This window comes from Lissotriton vulgaris, chromosome 7 (assembly GCF_964263255.1).
Source record: "Lissotriton vulgaris chromosome 7, aLisVul1.2, whole genome shotgun sequence".
NCBI classification, from domain to species: domain Eukaryota; kingdom Metazoa; phylum Chordata; class Amphibia; order Caudata; family Salamandridae; genus Lissotriton; species Lissotriton vulgaris.
The window spans coordinates 1,636,565,480-1,636,582,175 of record NC_141695.1 but is presented as its reverse complement, the minus strand read 5'-3'; the positions used below and the strand labels follow the sequence as shown (position 1 = coordinate 1,636,582,175).

Here is a 16,696-nt window from a genome sequence, read left to right as displayed (position 1 = left end):
CTTGCTTTGCCAATTTGTTCGAATTGCACACTACTTTGCAGATGGTACGAGCCTACGGAAGAGGCCTGTCTCCGGCTGACCTCCAACGAACTCTCACACTGGACTCTAAGATGTTAATGTGTCATGGTATTTGTATTTGTTGTGGCATGGAGTCCTGCTGCCGGCCCGGGATGGGTTGTAGGCAAGTGATTGCGTTTACATTGTGCTGTGCTTTTTCACAATAAATACAATAAAAAAAATAAAAAAAAAATAATCTGAACTGTCGCATTTATATGCGAGAGAGATGGTTAGTAGATTTTGGCAGCGATGACCAGAGCAATGGGTGATGCAAGCTGCAGTGGCCACCCGGTGAGAGCCCTGGCACTTAATATTTTACAAATTAAGCAATGGTGAAGTCCCCACATCCCCACATACACAAAGATCTGATAGAGACTACCAGCTGCAGATTCCTTAGCGTAGAATTATCCCCAGGCGTAAAACTGGATCCGAAAACTTTTTGCCACAGCATCCCTGCGTGCCGGGGGGACGGCACCACGTGACTAGCCCTGACGTCCTCCGCGTCCGTGACGTCAGCGAGGATACATAAGTCCCTCCCCGGCGCGCCTATGTCAGTTTTTTCTCTTTTCCCCATGCAACGCGGATCCGGATTGTTTCCTGGCCTGTTTTCGGGGCTTCTATTCTTGTACAGGCTTTGGTGTTGAGTGGAACAGTGTGCTAATGCCTTCGGGCTTCAAGACGTGTACCTTGTATGTGTGTTTCATGTTGGCGGCGGACCCTCAGCCAATTTGCATGTGGTGCCTGGGTGAGCACCACGACTTGGAGAGCTGCGACGCCTGACATCACCTTAAGCCTAATTCACGGCAGGAGCACTGGATGAAGTTGCTGTTGGCTTGCTTGTCCAGGTCGGTGTCATCCCAGCGACCGCCCCCTTCCTCGGAAGGAAGAAACCACTGGTTTCATCTGCGACATCGTCTTTCCCCGCGGCCCTGGGGCGTGGCTCGCCGGCTGGTAGGTCCTTCAGTTTATCTCGGAGGCCTCCTTTCGCAGTGGGCATTTGCTCCCCCCGGGACATGCGCGGCGGTGCTGCAGGCTCCGGTGGCCCTTCCTCCACCTCCTGAGATGTCTGCAGATCCCTTTCCTCGCGCGCGGTCTTCCGTGAAGTCGCCGGCCGCTCCGGCGCTGGAATTTCCAGCGCTAGGTCGTAGGAGGGTGGTGTCGTTGAGGTGCGGTCCTCGGGGCTTCCCTCTTCAGCGCCTGGTGTCACTGCCTCGCTGCAAATTCCTACAGAGCTCCCTGTGGCATCATAGGAGACCTCCGGGCTTGCCCCAAAGTCGTCCTCGGAGCAGGCAGCTGCTCACCAGAGGTCGAGCTGGTGCAGTTTCGGCGCCAGGGGCCTTCCTCCGGTGGAGTCACGGGTGGAGGCAGGGACCTGGGGTGCTTTCCCAAGCCCCCCTCGGTCCTCGGCACGGGCGGCTGTCCCATCTGAGGCGGAGCCGGCGCCCCTCCCTCACCGTTCTATTTATCGACCCTGCCCCACCCTCATGATGAGCACGTGGTGGCCAGAGTAGGGCCGGCACCACGAGTGCCCACTCCAGCACCAATTGACGGTCAGGCGTCAGTGGCGGACTGCACGGCGCTGCGCTGGCGTCGGGTTCTGGATTCGTCCCCTGAGGTCCCTCCTTCTTCGGAGGTCGGCCAACTGCTGGTGTGTTCTTCCCCGGAGACAGGGCGCCGTATGGCCTTTTCGCCGGCATCTTCCAGTCTTCCAGGGAGGGCTCCACGGCCTAAATCCTTGAACCCTTCTTTCCGTGGCTTGCGGATGGCTTTCTTACCGGCCTCTCCGCCTTCTGGGGCTCCTCAGTTTCCTCATTCATCTGCGGATCCCCCACTATTCCGGGGCTGGCCGCATCCCCCTGGACATGGGGACAGGTGGCTCAGCCTTCAGCCGTCGCCCACGGAGGAATTACTTTCTCCTCCGCAGCGCCCCATGGAGGCCAGTGTTGCCTTCATTCGGGCCATTTCCACAGCCGCTGGTTTTCTGCGGATGGGTGAGCCTGTCACTCAGTTTCCTAGGGACAACCTTTTGAAAGTTCTCCACCAGGGCTCTGGTGGATGGGAGTTGTTCCTTCCCTCTGAAGCGTCACTCCACAATTCTTTTATGGGCGCTTGGAGGTGCCCTGCCACGGATGATCCGGCGCCTCAGGCACTTCTACATCGTCACTGCCCTGCTCTGCAGGACCTTGTTTGTCTTTCTTTCCACCCTTCTACTCAAGGCTCTCTTCTGCGAAATGCCTTTCTGTGTTTGCCTGTGGTGTTGTTCCCTCTGGTTGTGGGATGCTGTTTGTCCTGAAAATATCAGGGAACTTCTGGTTGATCTACCCTTTGACTGGGTCCTTCTGTTTAACACTCATGCGGACTCCGCCATCCAGCATCTTCTTGCAGGGCTCCGTCCTCCTCCTCCTCCTCCTCCTCAGTAGGTGGCTTTGTTGATCCTCTGGGTATTAGTGGGAGGTGTCATCCCACTGCTCCTGGAATCTGGTGTTGTGGTGAATGTTACACTTTGTGTGAGGGATACTGTGCCCTCGGGGTCCTGAGTTAGCCTACCTCTTCAGTTGGCTGCTGATTCAGCCACTTTTGGCAAAGAGTGTTCTTTATGGCTGCTTACTGAGCCTTCTGTGGTTTCTGCCGCAGGTTTTCTAATTTGTTCTCTGATGTGGGATTTCTTCCCTAAGAGTGGTTTCCATACTTTTTGGGCCGTGTCCTACCCTACTTGCGGTATTTGTAGCTATTGGATAGCCCTGTCTTACACTAGGAAGGTGTGGACTCCCCCTTGCGGGTTCCTTGCTCTTCCTGGTGTTGCTCTATGCCGCTGGTGTGTTTTCTTGGGCAGCTGCGGCATTATGCTGCAGTGTTTTTGCCTTTTGTCTGCCGTTTGGCCTGGTCCTCTGTCTGGTGTCCAGAAGGGTTATTTTCTGTGTTGACGGCGTGCTTTGTCCTATTTGTTTCTCCTCTTGTTTTCCGGCTGGTTGCTGGTTGGCACCCAGCTACGCTCGCAGATTCTTCTGGTCCATGGCCAGGGGCCTTGGAGTGAGGCCTGGCGCCTCTGCTTCTGATTTTTCTGGAGCCTTATGGGACTACGTTTGTTAGTGATGGCTCCACGTTGTGGCGCGTAAAACTTCTCCGCAGAAAACTGACTTAGGCCGCTGGGGTGGGACTTGTGTATCCTCGCTGATGTCACGGACGCGGAGGACGGCAGAGCGGAGTCATGTGGTGCCGTCCCCCCGGCGCGCAGGGATGCTGTGGCAAAAAGTTTTCCGGATCCAGTCTCACGCCTGGGGATAATTCTATGTTAAGGAATCTGCAGCTAGAATCGTCTCTACCAGATATATCGTTAACTAAGGTAAGTAACTTGTACTTTTTGAGCATTAATTGCTGAAAAACTGCTTAACGGATTTGCACTCAAATCTAGCTTTCTGCCAAATTTGGTGTGAATCTGTTCAGCGGTTTGGCCTTTTCTCTGCTTTTGCTTAACGGATCACCCCAAAACTTTTCATGCACAAATTATTCAAAAAGTGGGGATTCGTCAGACCGTGCCAAAGTTATTAGCAACACAAAAAATGAATTTCCTATGTAAACTCGTGAAATGTGTTAGTATATATATTTTGTAGTGCACTAAGATACTCCTTACACCTAACCAAGAATTCAGAAATACTAACTTGCTCTTTGTAGTTGTGGTGAGCAAATCAAGGGTAATCAAACCTACAACCAGCATATAGTTTTACCCATGTTTTGAAAAGCCATTCCTGTGTGGACATGAATGCAAGTCTGGAAGTAGTGTTAGGCCAAGGAAAACTAAGAAACTTAGTATCACCAACACATCTTTAAAATATTTTCAGAAGAAAAAAGATTGATGTAAATGTCAATATAGGAAAATTCATGTTGTAAAGAAAAGTTGTACATGTACTACTAGTTTTGGGCTCATCTCAATTGTAGATCAGCAATATGTTGCTTTCTACATTTACTAGCAGCCCGTCCCGACCTTGTCCGGGAGCAACAGGCTTCCCCAACCCCCGCCCGCCCTGACATTGTCCAGCAGCCCGGGCCCCCGCCCAGCCCGTCCCCTGCCTGCCCCCACCCCTGCCTTACCTCAGCCGCCGCTCCTCCCGCCTGTCCACTGCTCGCACCGCCGCTGGCCTGTCCGGTGCTCCTCACATCACCGCTCCTCCCCCGCGCCATGTCCGCCGCTTCTCCAGCCTGTCCGCTACTCGCACCGCCGCTGGCCTGTCCGCTGCTCCTCACGTCACCGCTTCTCCCCCGCGCCATGTCCGCCGCTCCTCGTCACGCTCCTGGACGCCGTTCCTCCCCGCGCACCTGGACGACGCTCCTCCCCGCGCTCCTGACGTGAGCATGCACGTCGCCGCCGGCGCTACTTCGGAGGGACTTCTTTTTATTTTGACTGTAAATTTTTTAAATAAAGTTTTAAAAAAAAATTTATATAGCCTATAACCATCTACACACCCTGACGATTCCAACGGTTTATCGGGTGTGTGGATTGGCACTGTGGTTCCCGAGTTTACCCGCCTCAAAGGCTGAAAGTTCTTCCTTTATTATAGTAGTATAGATTCACATGTAAACTCGGACATTTTGTGATGAAAAAACCCTGCAATCTGGTGATGCATTGAGGTCTCATCCATAATGGAATTTCGCTTGTAGCCCTAGTGAACTAAAAATGTATATGGTTAATGCCCATCATCAAATCAAAATATTTTCAAGTACAGCAACTGGTTTGGGAGTTAGATACAGCATTTGGGAACATAATTTGATTTGATTTTCATTGCAAAACTCATCAGGATGAATAACGTTTTGTTTCCCCTCAGGTTTATATTTCAAGTAACTTTTTTGAAATCCAGACAAAATAATGCTTTGCTATGTTATGTTTTAAATAATTGTATTTTCTTTCAGATCGCAGCAAAGCTGAGATGGATCTCAAAGAACTGAGTGAATCCGTCCTGCAACAATCCACTCCTGCACGTCTCATTTCACCAAAGCGACAGATTCGGAGCCGATTTCAGCTCAATTTGGATAAAACTATAGAAAGTTGTAAAGCACAACTAGGTATGTGTAGGTGCATTTTAGACACATCTAAAAAGGAAGTAATGTGCATTCATTAAAATACAGGCATCACTTCAAAGAAGGATAATCACAGGTTATCAGCATGTTGTTTGTCTCAGATTAACTTGTTCCTTAATGCATAGTGTTCATTACTGAACCCTCTACGTTTTTTTTTATCATTTCTTCTCACGTTCATTGTGGGTCTACAGCTCAAAACTCCATTAGGATTGTCTCAGCTCTTTCATTTGCCCTCACAGATTGCTGTGCATTTCTTTCCAAGGCCTCCAAATTTTCATACATTTCAGCGGGCACCACTTCTTTTGGCTGCATTCACAAATCTCTGTATTGTTGCCCACTATTTCATTGATGGGATTGAATGACTTTCCCATCATTTCACAACATCACTAATAGTCACCTTCAATGCTGCATTACCTCAGATTATGTTTTGACAATATTGGGTCCTGCCACATCGATAATTGGGTCTGCATTTCTAGGCTGTCACTTGTCACTGATTTGTTTTGGCGTATGTCCCCTCCTTTTGAATGGTTTTACTTGAGGGCATTCCCATAGGGTGGGCATACATTTCCCAACCCACTCACACCCTTGAGATATTTATCATTTTCCACTCTTGCTATCTTCAGAAGCCTGAAATTGCAGCCCCAATGAGCTTTCATAATCGGTCATGGAAGTACTCTCCCCATCAGGAAGACTCTGAGCTCCCTGCAGTGGACCATGTATGCTTTATATTTGGCAGTCTGTCATTAAGTTTTGCTGTATGAGTTACTCTTTATTTTTGGTAATACATATATTTTTAAATATCTGAACCCCTCTGTTATTATTCACAACAGACACACTCACTTTTTCGGAGATCTTATCTGTGGGGGAGAACACAATCTATTTGATCCAGATTGAGATTCACCAAACCTAAAAATTATTTCCTAAATTCGGGAAATTGAGTGCAAACAGGTTAAGCCAATCACCTGCAAGTAATGAGACTGACTCCAATTCAGAATCTCACCTAAGTCCTCTAATAAATGTGTCTTTCCTGATTTAGTTCAATAACTCCGGGGCCAACACAAAGGGGAAGGGGTGAGGCGACAGCCCTGTTGCGTATCTCAGCAGGGACACCTCCAAGCTGGTATTTGTAGGAAGCTGGCTCTTTATATAGTGGACCGAAAAGAGGTGCACTGTGTAAAGAGTCCAGGCAAACTCCAAAGAAATTACAGAGGCACAAAGGACACCCCAAATGCTCTCTTTTGTGGTAGTGTTGATGAGCAGAAAGGCATATCAGAGGGCAGTGCTAAGCATTTTTTGCAAATAAAAGGCTGTAAAAGGCTGCACTCAATAAAGAAATCCAACACCAATTTATAAAAATTACACATACGGCTATATGAATTTAAATACCAAGATCATTAAAATGACATAAGTACTTTTTGAGGTGAGATTTTTACAGTTTTCCAAAGTTGAATTTTTGGGAGCAGTAATGTTATCCTATGGGGGGAAAAACATTTATTGTATTAGAGCACGTATAAGCGACTTACTGGACCATTTTTTTTGACTTAAGTTGTGAATGGGGTAAGGTCCAAGGCAGCACCAACAGGTCACCTCGGTCAGCATTGGTACGGCAAGGTGCAGTGGTGCTATTTAGTGTTGGATGCCCAGTGTTATCCTATTGGGGGAACATCTACTGCATTCAGGCAAATCACAGTGACTTATGTGACCAATTTCCTGGATTTTAGTTGAGTATGGGGCCAGGACCAATGTCACACCAACAGGTCACCTCGGGAGCTCCTGGGCATCCGGGTGCAGAGGTATGTTATGGCGGGTGTTGTCCCATTCACTTTGATGGGGAACGGACTGGTTGCAAAGAGGCTGCAGACTGGGAGACCAGTCAGGCTGAACCAACAAGGAGGCCCTGGTCTCGAAATGCTTGGAGACCTGAGGACACCTTTGGTCCTCTTCATCTTGGGCCAAGGCGGCCGGGTGCAGAGGTGTTCTGAGGCATTGGGTTTTTGTCACCAGAGGCAATCGTGGTAGAGGGGGCCTGCACAAAGAGGCTGTAGGTGGCATGGGTCCACTGTGGGAAACCCAAAGTTGGCTTTGTGTCTGGAGGTGTGGGGGGCCATGCTGGCACCATTGGCTCACTTCACCTTGGGCTAGGTGGAACAGGTGCAGTGGTACTTTCTGGTGTCGGGTTTGCGGCAGCCCTAAGTCCTCACAGTACTGTTGGAGTGCCTGCAGGATGCAGGAAAGCAGCTCCGCTAATTTAGAGGAGTTCCTGGGTTTTTGTTGAAGGCCGGGAGTCCTCCCAGGCTTCTGGAGGCCCAACAGCTGCAGGATGAGACAACTTTAGTGTAATCTTGCGGGAACAGCAGACATGCAGGCAGGTTGGTGCCAAGTCAGTTGCTTCTCCACAGTCCTTGCTTCACCCTGCTCTTCAGTGTCCTTCTTAGGTCAGCAGGAATCTGATTAGGGGCATTAGGGGAGTGGAGTGGAGTGGAGTGGAGTGGAGTGGAGTGGAGTGGAGTGGAGTGGAGTGGAGTGGAGTGGAGTGGAGTAGCCAATGGGCTACTTACCCCTGGGGTCACTAGGCTTCCTATATGACCACTTCCTATGGGGAGTGGGCATAACCCTGTCCCAGAGCTACTAATTCTGCTATCATCAAGATGGCAGGCTTTTAAATATGTCTTTATCCAGTAGCCCACCTTATGGCTGGAACTTACCTGAAGGTGGACATGCCACTCGGACTAATTTTCCCATATGTCCTTGCATAAAATGGGCCCTGTTTAGGTGGGGTGGCATCCCCTCATCTCTGAGGGAAGCCAGATTTGCATACCAAAGGCAATGGACTCTTAAAAGCTCCCTTTCTTGGAATGCTAATTTACCAGCCTTCCTTGCGGAGGTGTAAACTATGTCCCTCCAGAACAGCCATGATTTCTGACCTCCTGAGAGTGTGCACTCTCACCCCAGGGGACAGATATTCATCTGTGGTGGCAGGCTGGGCTGGACCACTCAGCCACCACACTAGAGGGCTGGTAGGATTCAGAGGGTACCCCTAAGGTACCTCTGGGTGCATGTATTAATATATTAATCACTATATGGGTTTATTATCCAAGGTGTTTAATACCAAACACCATATGGTTTAGTGAAGCCATTGTGCAGCTGGGGAACCCGTTTTGACCAGTGCCGAGACGTACCTTAAGATGGCTTCCCTGCTCACTAACTTGCAATATCCAGTAATAGAACCAGACATCAAAGGGGCATATCTGCTCAGTCAGATATGTCCATACATAAAATATGATACACTCTGCCTAAGGGCTCAAAGGCCTGCTGTAGGGGTGACTTCATATATTAGATGCAGTGACTTTGGCAGGACACATAGGAGTGTGCTGCGTCATGTTTCCACTGATAATTTGCACCATGTCACGCAGCCTGCAATGGCAGTCAGTATGACATTTGTGCATGGGTGTCTTAGGGTGGTATAAGATATGCTGCAGCCCTTCGGGACCCTCTTTTGCATTCATGCCCTAATTACCTGGGTATCATTTATTAGGGACTTAAAGGGGTGCTTCAGTCCTTACCCATTTGTTGCACAATTAGACAACATCTTGTTTTGTGGAAGGAGGGCTGCTACTGAGATCTGGTTAGCAGGCCTCTGTGCACTGTCGGAGTCGAAAATCAACATATATTAGTTAAAAAGGGGACTAAAAGAGTGTGTGGGGGCCAGTAATTGGAACAAAAGCCCAGTGTTAAAGGCATGTGAGCTGTAGATCACATGCTTTGCTTACTCCTGCTATCTAGTGTTGGGTCCAGATGTTTGCAAGTTGTTTTTCTTCGAAGAAGTCTTTCCAGTCATGAGGTAGGTGACTCCTCCTTTCGGTGATAGTGCGCATGGGCATCAACTCTATTGTTAGATTGTTTTTTTCCGCCATCAGGTTCGGACGTGAATTGCTGAGCTCCGGTTCGACACAGTTTCTCTGGTTTCCCTCCGTGTGCAAGACACTCCCCCTCGACAGTATTGTTTCGATCTCATAATCCCATTCTCCGCGTATTGTATTTACTGAAAAAACCTTCTTTTGATTGCGTAGCTAGTGGAAGGTCCTCAGGCTTACCTTCGTAGTTCCGCCTCACAGTAGATGGAACAGACTCCATTTAAATTCTGCCCTCTGTGCCACGCGAAGTATCCGCGCACTGAACCACACCAAGTGTGCAACCTGTGCTTGTCTCCGGAGCACAGTGAACAGGACTGTGACACTTGTAAGGCTTTCCGATATAAGAAAATGCTTTGCGACCATCTAGCTCGACGCCGCGACATGCAGAGTCTACACACAAGTTCCATTCCGGACCTCTTCGGAGAAGATTTGGAACAAGAGGCCAGAGATGCCATAGGAGCCGAAGAGGAACAAGACCCAATCTCCATCTCCAACTACGACTCTGAGGGGGACGAACACATACCACAAGGGCAGCGTACCGTGAGTACAGGTCCTCCTTTGCCCCAAAGTCCACTTCAGCCCAAGAAGAAGGCTCCAGTCCAACCCTCGCCTCCGGACCACAGTCAGCACTGAGACCATGTTTCCGACCCCCGCTGTCCAGCTCGGCACCAAAACATATCCAAAAGCCTTCCGGCTACAAACAGAGAAGTTTGAAAACGGGTAATGAGCCAAAACTTTTAGGATCTAAGTCAGTCAGGCTCCACCCCACTCCCTTCGTTGCCGAATACGTCTTTGCATCTGAAAACCTCAGCATCTAAAGCCCTGGCACCAAAACAAACAGATGTGCTGATTTCATCCAAAGAACATTTCGATGCTCCACCCGCCAAACCGGATCCGAAACAGATGGAGCTATATATTCATATACATACATACTTCCACAAAACTAACAATAAAACTCACACCTGAGACAGAAAAGGTCTACCACATTCCTACAACATTCCTTTAAAAAGGAAAAATGTCAGTACTAATCCTCCTCCATCACCACCTCCTCTTCATTTGCAACCTTTACTAACTTCACCTGAGCACTCTCCACCACTTACACCTGAAGATCAGGGTGATGGGGATGGTCCTGGGGATAATGAACCAATATCCTCAGAACCTTGGACAGATTACAACACCAATTCCCTCATGGGTAATTTGACAATCATAGGTGGGTGAGCGAATTGCAGACTCGGTCATCCAAGTCTCCTTACCTGACCATGTTCCCGGATAGGCTGGAGCTTTGCACTGGGGCCTCTTTCTTACCAAAGGTGCCGACTCCCTTCCAAGTCGGGCAATCTATCACCTTGACCACTTTCTACATTCTTCTGCTTGCCTCTAAAGAAGAGGAGCGACCCCACCACCTCGACCCAAAGAGTGTTGTCTTTCTACCTTGACCGCACAAAAGAATTCTGGATGAACGACCAACTCTTCATGTGGTATGTGGGAGCTAATACAGGTTGTTTGTGGTGCAGAATATAGGTCATCCAATGCATCAAAGGTTACTACGCTCTGGTGAAAAAGCATAAAGCGGGCATCCCTGCACACATTTACAAAGCACTACTGCCTGGGCAGTCAAATCCGCAGGGAAGGCCATTTTGGCTGCTCTGTCCTACTGGACTTCCTGGTCTAAACGTGTCCATAGTTCCTCCTCCGGGGATGGTATTGCTTGGGTATCTATTCAAATGTAAGTAGTCTGCGGCTAGGGGTCTCTATCAGATGGACAAGTTACTAACCTTTGGTAATGCTTTATTTGGTAGAGACCTGATCTAGCTGCAGATTCCTTACCAACCCGCCCATCCTCCCTGTACTCTGGACAGGTTTTTAGGGTCATGGCTCAACTGTTTCATGGCCCTAGTTGTTCAAAACACACCGATGTCAGTGCACTTCATGGCTCTGCGCTTCTGGTGTGGAAAGTCGTTAAAAGTAACTGACGTCATTGTGCAGAGGTGGTGCCTATATAGGCAATGTGGGCGGAGCCGATCAACGCCAATGTAATGGGTGCTTTATCTGTTTGGTCCTTTAGGACTTCTTGCTCTGAGTCAGTTTGCATGGTCACTTCTGGGAAAGTATTGCTTTAGTATTGATTCTAAGGTAAGCAAACTACGGCCATAATTCTCTTTCAGATGAACAAGTTACTAATGCTGTAATGCTTTATCTAGTAAAGACTCTATCCAGCAGCAGAATTCTCTATCAGGTGAACAAGTTACTTAGCTTCAATTCTGTCTTATCTAGTAGAGAGCTGCAGATTCCTACCAGCCCTCCTATCCTCCTCGTTCTCCGAACTGGGCTATTCCACCTAAAAAGATCTGTACACTGATTAGAAAATCTTCTGACATGGCTCCGTACTTCTGGCATGGAAATAGTCACCAAAGAAACTGATGTCATGGTGCTATGGTGGTTCTATAAAGGCACTGCTTACAATGCTGATGCAAAACCTTTCAACAACACCTATCCACAGGCAGAGGAACTGCTTAAGATGTTCCAGATCCAGTCTGACATCTGAGGGATATACTAGGGAAGGAATCTGCGGTTAAATTGAGCCTCTTCCAGATGAGGCATTACTGACAGTAAATCATTTATTTGATTTTCCAAGTAGTTTGCAATGACCAATGTGGTATCAAAATGTATTCTTTGTAAAATAAATGGCAGCCCCTTTTGAACCAATGTACAAATGTCTTAATTTAGCAGCTGACCCGTAAAGCTGCTGTTTTAGTTGCATAACATTATTAGGGTCTGTAAGCAAATTGCAGCCTTTGTCAGTTGAAGAATCTATCACACTGCACATAAATACAGAATAGTTCTGAGGTCAAATGTCTTTGGCACATTTGCTACATACCTATCTCTCATGCCACTCCTGCAATAATTCAAAAAGAGAAGATCTTACAATTGTGCTTTCATCAGTCTTGCTCCAAGAATTTGGAAAGCTCTGCCTCCTGAGATCATATCCAATCCTTCCCCTGCATCTTTCAAAAAACTTGTCAACCGGCTATTCTTGAGTGAATAATAACAGCATCAACTTGTTCTTATGCTTTGTCAACAAATTTGATTCTTACTGTACACCGTTGTTGCGATTTATTGTATGCTTGTCTGTTAACCCCAACCCCTGACCTGGATGTTTCCCCCCTTTGTTTGACAGTGTATGGACTGAACTACACCTTTTGTGCCATTGTATTTGGTTTTATTTGTGCTTTCGCCACACCTGTACAGAGCTCGGATACCTGTAAGGGTCTTGTTCGTGCTTTATAAAACTTTTCTAATAAGTAATGACCCAGATTTCTACCCTACCAACCATTCTCCACCAGACGACCGTGTAGTATACATAGAAGTGTTGGGTAGAGCTACTAACTACCACAAGGTTCAGCTGCATAAGGATTCCGTGGAAGAGGATTTCCTGCAAAAGTCCTTGCACGCACTCCCCATGCTCAAGGGTATGATTGGATGATATTTTTAATTATCCTGTTAGGATACGTATACTCACCCCTAGGATAGATAAGAAATAGCCGGATCCATCAGTTGGATTCCTTGGTAGTTTCCAACGCACGCAAAAGGGCCAATTCACAAACAACGGGCGATGCTCCACCCCCAACAAAGAATCTAAGCTGCTAGATGCTTCGGGGAAAAGAGTAGCCTCCTAGGCTGCGAACTTTTGGCGCATCTCCAATACACGAGCACTGTTACCTAGGTACGACAGGGCACATTGGGATGAAATGGAGCATTGGCTCCAATTTCTACCTGATGAGCACAAGTCCAAGGAGCAAGACATAGTGCGGAAGGAGCAACTCATTTCCAATAATTTTAGCAGGTGTGCCCTAGATGGTGATGACACTGCAACCAGAGCTTTGAATACCAGCGTCCTTTTAAGATGGCATGCCTGGTTATATATTTCAGGATTTAAACCAGAGGTTCAAATCTCTATCCTCAACACACCCTTTGACAATGAACACGTCTTTGGCCCTGTGGTAGATTTCTCATTCGACAAAATGAAGAAGGACACAGAAGTGGCCAAATCTATGGGAGCCCTTCAATTAACCCCAAGGCATGGTTCCTTTCGGCGCTCCTTTTACCACAGAGGGTGCAAGATACCTCCTCAGATACTGCCACCACCACCTATAAAGGCAACAATCAACCTTCTCCCTCAAAGGGTTACTTCAGAGGGGGATATAGAGGATACAATGGCAAAGGTAGAGGTACCAATACACGCCCCCCCCCCCCCCCCCCCCCCCCAACACCAAACAGTGACTTGGCTACTACCCCCCCTCCCTCCCCTCTGGACGATTAAACACCTTTTGGGGCTTCTTTCACATTTCATCTGGCAGGCCGTTACTACAGACAAATGGGTACTGTAAATTATCTGTTCTGGTTATCGCCTGGAGTTCACCAACAATCCTCCAAACATTCCTCCTCATTCACCCAAATTGTCACTGGATCACTTACACTACCTCAAACAAGAGGTTCAGTGTCTCCTTTTCAAAGGTGCTCTAGAGCCCGTACTACCACAATACCACGGGTTGGGAGTATACTCCTTTTGCTTTCTCATACCCAAGAAGGACAGGTCTCTCAGGCATATCTTGGACCCCAGAGAATTAATCTTTAAATACAATCAGACCATTTTCACATGGTAACACTTCAACAAGCTTATATAGCTGATTATACAATCTGAAACAGAGATCCCCAAATTGCATTACATTTGGCGATAGACCGAGTGCCTCTAGTCTTAGCCAACGCCTTTTCCATATCATATGTTTGTCTTACTAAAAGCCACCAATCCATAACGGAGGGAGGTTTTTGTGATATCCTCACCCCGACAATTGTTAGTCTTGCCTAAACCAGAAGAATAGCAAGCAAGCCATTACCTTTAGAACTCACAGTCCTACATCCCTGCATAATTTCCGAAATTGATAAAGGTAAATCTATCCCCAGCTTCTGAGATAGGACATTCCCAACCTTCTGCCAAAATGTTGTCAGTTCTGGGCATTGTGGAGAAGTGTGGCTCACGGTGTAGAGCAGGCAGACCCGGAAGCTGAGGTTAGACCCGGGACCAGGGTTCAATTCCTGACGCGGCAGGGTCTTGAGCTCAAATGTCCACGGACTCGATAATTCTTGCTTCGGTGCCTGCTCTAATCATGGGTTCTCACTCTGCAACTCTGGGCATTAAGCTTGCTTAATCTCCACAACGGCCCCCCTGCGGCGGGATGCCTGGCTTTCACCTTGGGGATGCCCTGTAGGGGCTATCTCACAGGGAAAAGCCAGGACCGGTTCCCAAGGCAAGCGCCGGGAAACCTCCGGGTAGCTGAGCGCTCAATAAATGCAATAATAATAATAATAATAATTTTATGAACATGTGTTTAATGTCTGCCTAATAGAGATTACTTAATATCTTGGACATTTTGTCAGATCAGTAATTATATTATTAGTTGACCACTTTGCTATTTTTTCTGTAGTATAATACAGAAGATATATCATACGATGTTGCTGCAATTGCAGATTAGTAGAGTGTACCACCGCCTTATCTATAGTACTGAGAGCTTGCAATATAGTGCTAGCAGCCACTGGTGTATCCAGCACCTTGCTCCAACGATCAGCTAGTTTCTCATAGTCATCTAAATTGTAGCTGCTTAGCCATTTGTACACCCTGCTAAGCATAGATTGCAGCTCTTCGGCATATATGAAGTCCCACATATCGGAATCAATTATATTCATCAAATTTAAGTGTTTTACAAATAATAATGCTTGATAATGCTTAAACAGCATATGATCTTGTAATTTATAGATAATCTGCAATCTCTCGAACGGAAGAAAGCTGCTATAATAATAATAAGGGAAGCTTGTAAAGCGCTTGGTTACGCTCGTAAGCGTGTCCCCGCGCTACAACTGAAAATCACTCCGAGCAGAAATAAGGAGAGAGCTCTGTTATCTTGCAAACAGGTAAGTTTTTAGGTTCTTCCGGAAGCTGGATTCAGATGAGTCCAGGCGGAGATTAGGAGGCAAGGCGTTCCAGCTCTTCTCTATCAGATGTCGAAACGAGCATCCTCCCATGCGAGCCCTTTTAACCCTAGGGACCACAAGTAGGCCTCCATTTGAGGAGCGCAAGGTACGTGATGGTACGTACTTGGTAACTAGGTTCAAAAGTGGTGTTGGCGCTTTCTTAGCAAGAATACGGTGACAGGTACAGAGGGCTTTAAATTCCACTCTGCTTCTCACTGGCAACCAATGGAGGGTCTGAAGGGCAGCTTTGGAATCCGATCTTTTTGGGATTTTTAAGACAAGGCGGGCGGCCGCATTCTGTAATACCTGGAGTCGGTTCATTGCCTTGCAAGTGGCTCCCAGGTACAGCAGGTTGCCGTAGTCTAGGCGTGAGGTCACTAGGGCATGTACCAGCGTTTTCCGAGCGGACCTAGGAAGGAAGACAAGGACCTTCCGTAGGGTTTTTAAAACGCCAAAACAGACACCTGCTACTCGATCTATTTGGGGTCTAAAAGACAGGTCAGCATCGAGCCAGACGCCAAGGTTTTTGACTTCCTGACGAGGCATAGGAGCCTCACCTAGGCATGGGGGCCACCACGCCGATGACCAAACAGATGGGTTCCTCCCTACCACGAGCACCTCGGTCTTGTTGCCATTTAATTTAAGGCAGTTGGTGGACATCCAGGTTGTAAGATCTTGCATGCAAGCCCTGAAACTGTCCATAGCAAGTCCGGGTGCACGTGAGAGGGAGATAACCAGCTGCGTGTCATCGGCGTATGACACAATGTTCAATCCATGACTCACAGCAATCGGAGCAGATTACCCAGACATACTACTCCGCAGCTAACCCAATTTTTGCCCACAGCATCGTGAAATATCCCCAGCAGACCAGGGTTGCACCAGAGAGTAAATTTATCATGATATATAGATATAGTGCCCCTAAGCAAAATAGCCCCCCAAATAAATATATTATCCCGCAGAGTCTTACATCTGACCCTTTTAAAATAATTTGGATCATTGATTCTGTGAAGAACATAATGCTCCCCCCCTCCCCCCCCCCCAACATAAATGTATGACAAACAAAGTACTAGCAGGATTAATAAGACTACGAAACCGGCCAAAAAAGGCTGACCAAAAATATATTTGAAAATCAAGGCGATCGAGATCGCCTTGATTGAACAGAAGTTTTAACCGATCTATTGCTCGTCTTGCTTTCTTATATCCCCATATAAAGCTACTTAGCATAACTTCTAATCGTTTGAAGAAGGAATTAGGAACCCTTAATGGAATGGACTGAAAAAGGTATCAAAACTTCGTCAAGATCTTCATCTTTATGATATTAATTCGACCTATAATATGTAGGGGTAACTTATGCCACTTTCTAAAAGACTTGACTGTCTCTTTTAGCAACACTTCGTAATTTAAAGAAACTATTTTATCTATATGTTCCGATATACTCACCCACAAATAGGTGGCAACTGAGCAGCCTCCCTACACTAAGCCTATCGGTTTATGATTAAGCTAAACTTGGGTATTATTGACATTTAATTTATAGCCTGAAATTGAACTAAAGCCAGCCGCAGCTTCTGTTATCACTTTTAGTGCTTCTCCTGGTTCTGTACAAAAAAACGCTATGTTGTCTGCGT

The 16,696-nt window shown here is 47.3% G+C and overlaps 1 protein-coding gene across 4 annotated transcripts in view; it reads left to right on the top strand.

Moving 5' to 3' along the window:
• ZMYND8 (zinc finger MYND-type containing 8) overlaps window positions 1–16,696 on the top strand; it is a 417,579-nt gene that overhangs the window by 250,633 nt on the left and 150,250 nt on the right. For all 4 annotated transcript variants that reach the window (XM_086932602.1, XM_086932601.1, XM_086932600.1 and 1 more), the window contains one exon: window positions 4,963–5,115. In XM_086932602.1, the coding sequence (XP_086788728.1) occupies window positions 4,963–5,115 (153 nt within the window). The remainder of the gene's footprint in view (window positions 1–4,962; window positions 5,116–16,696) is intronic.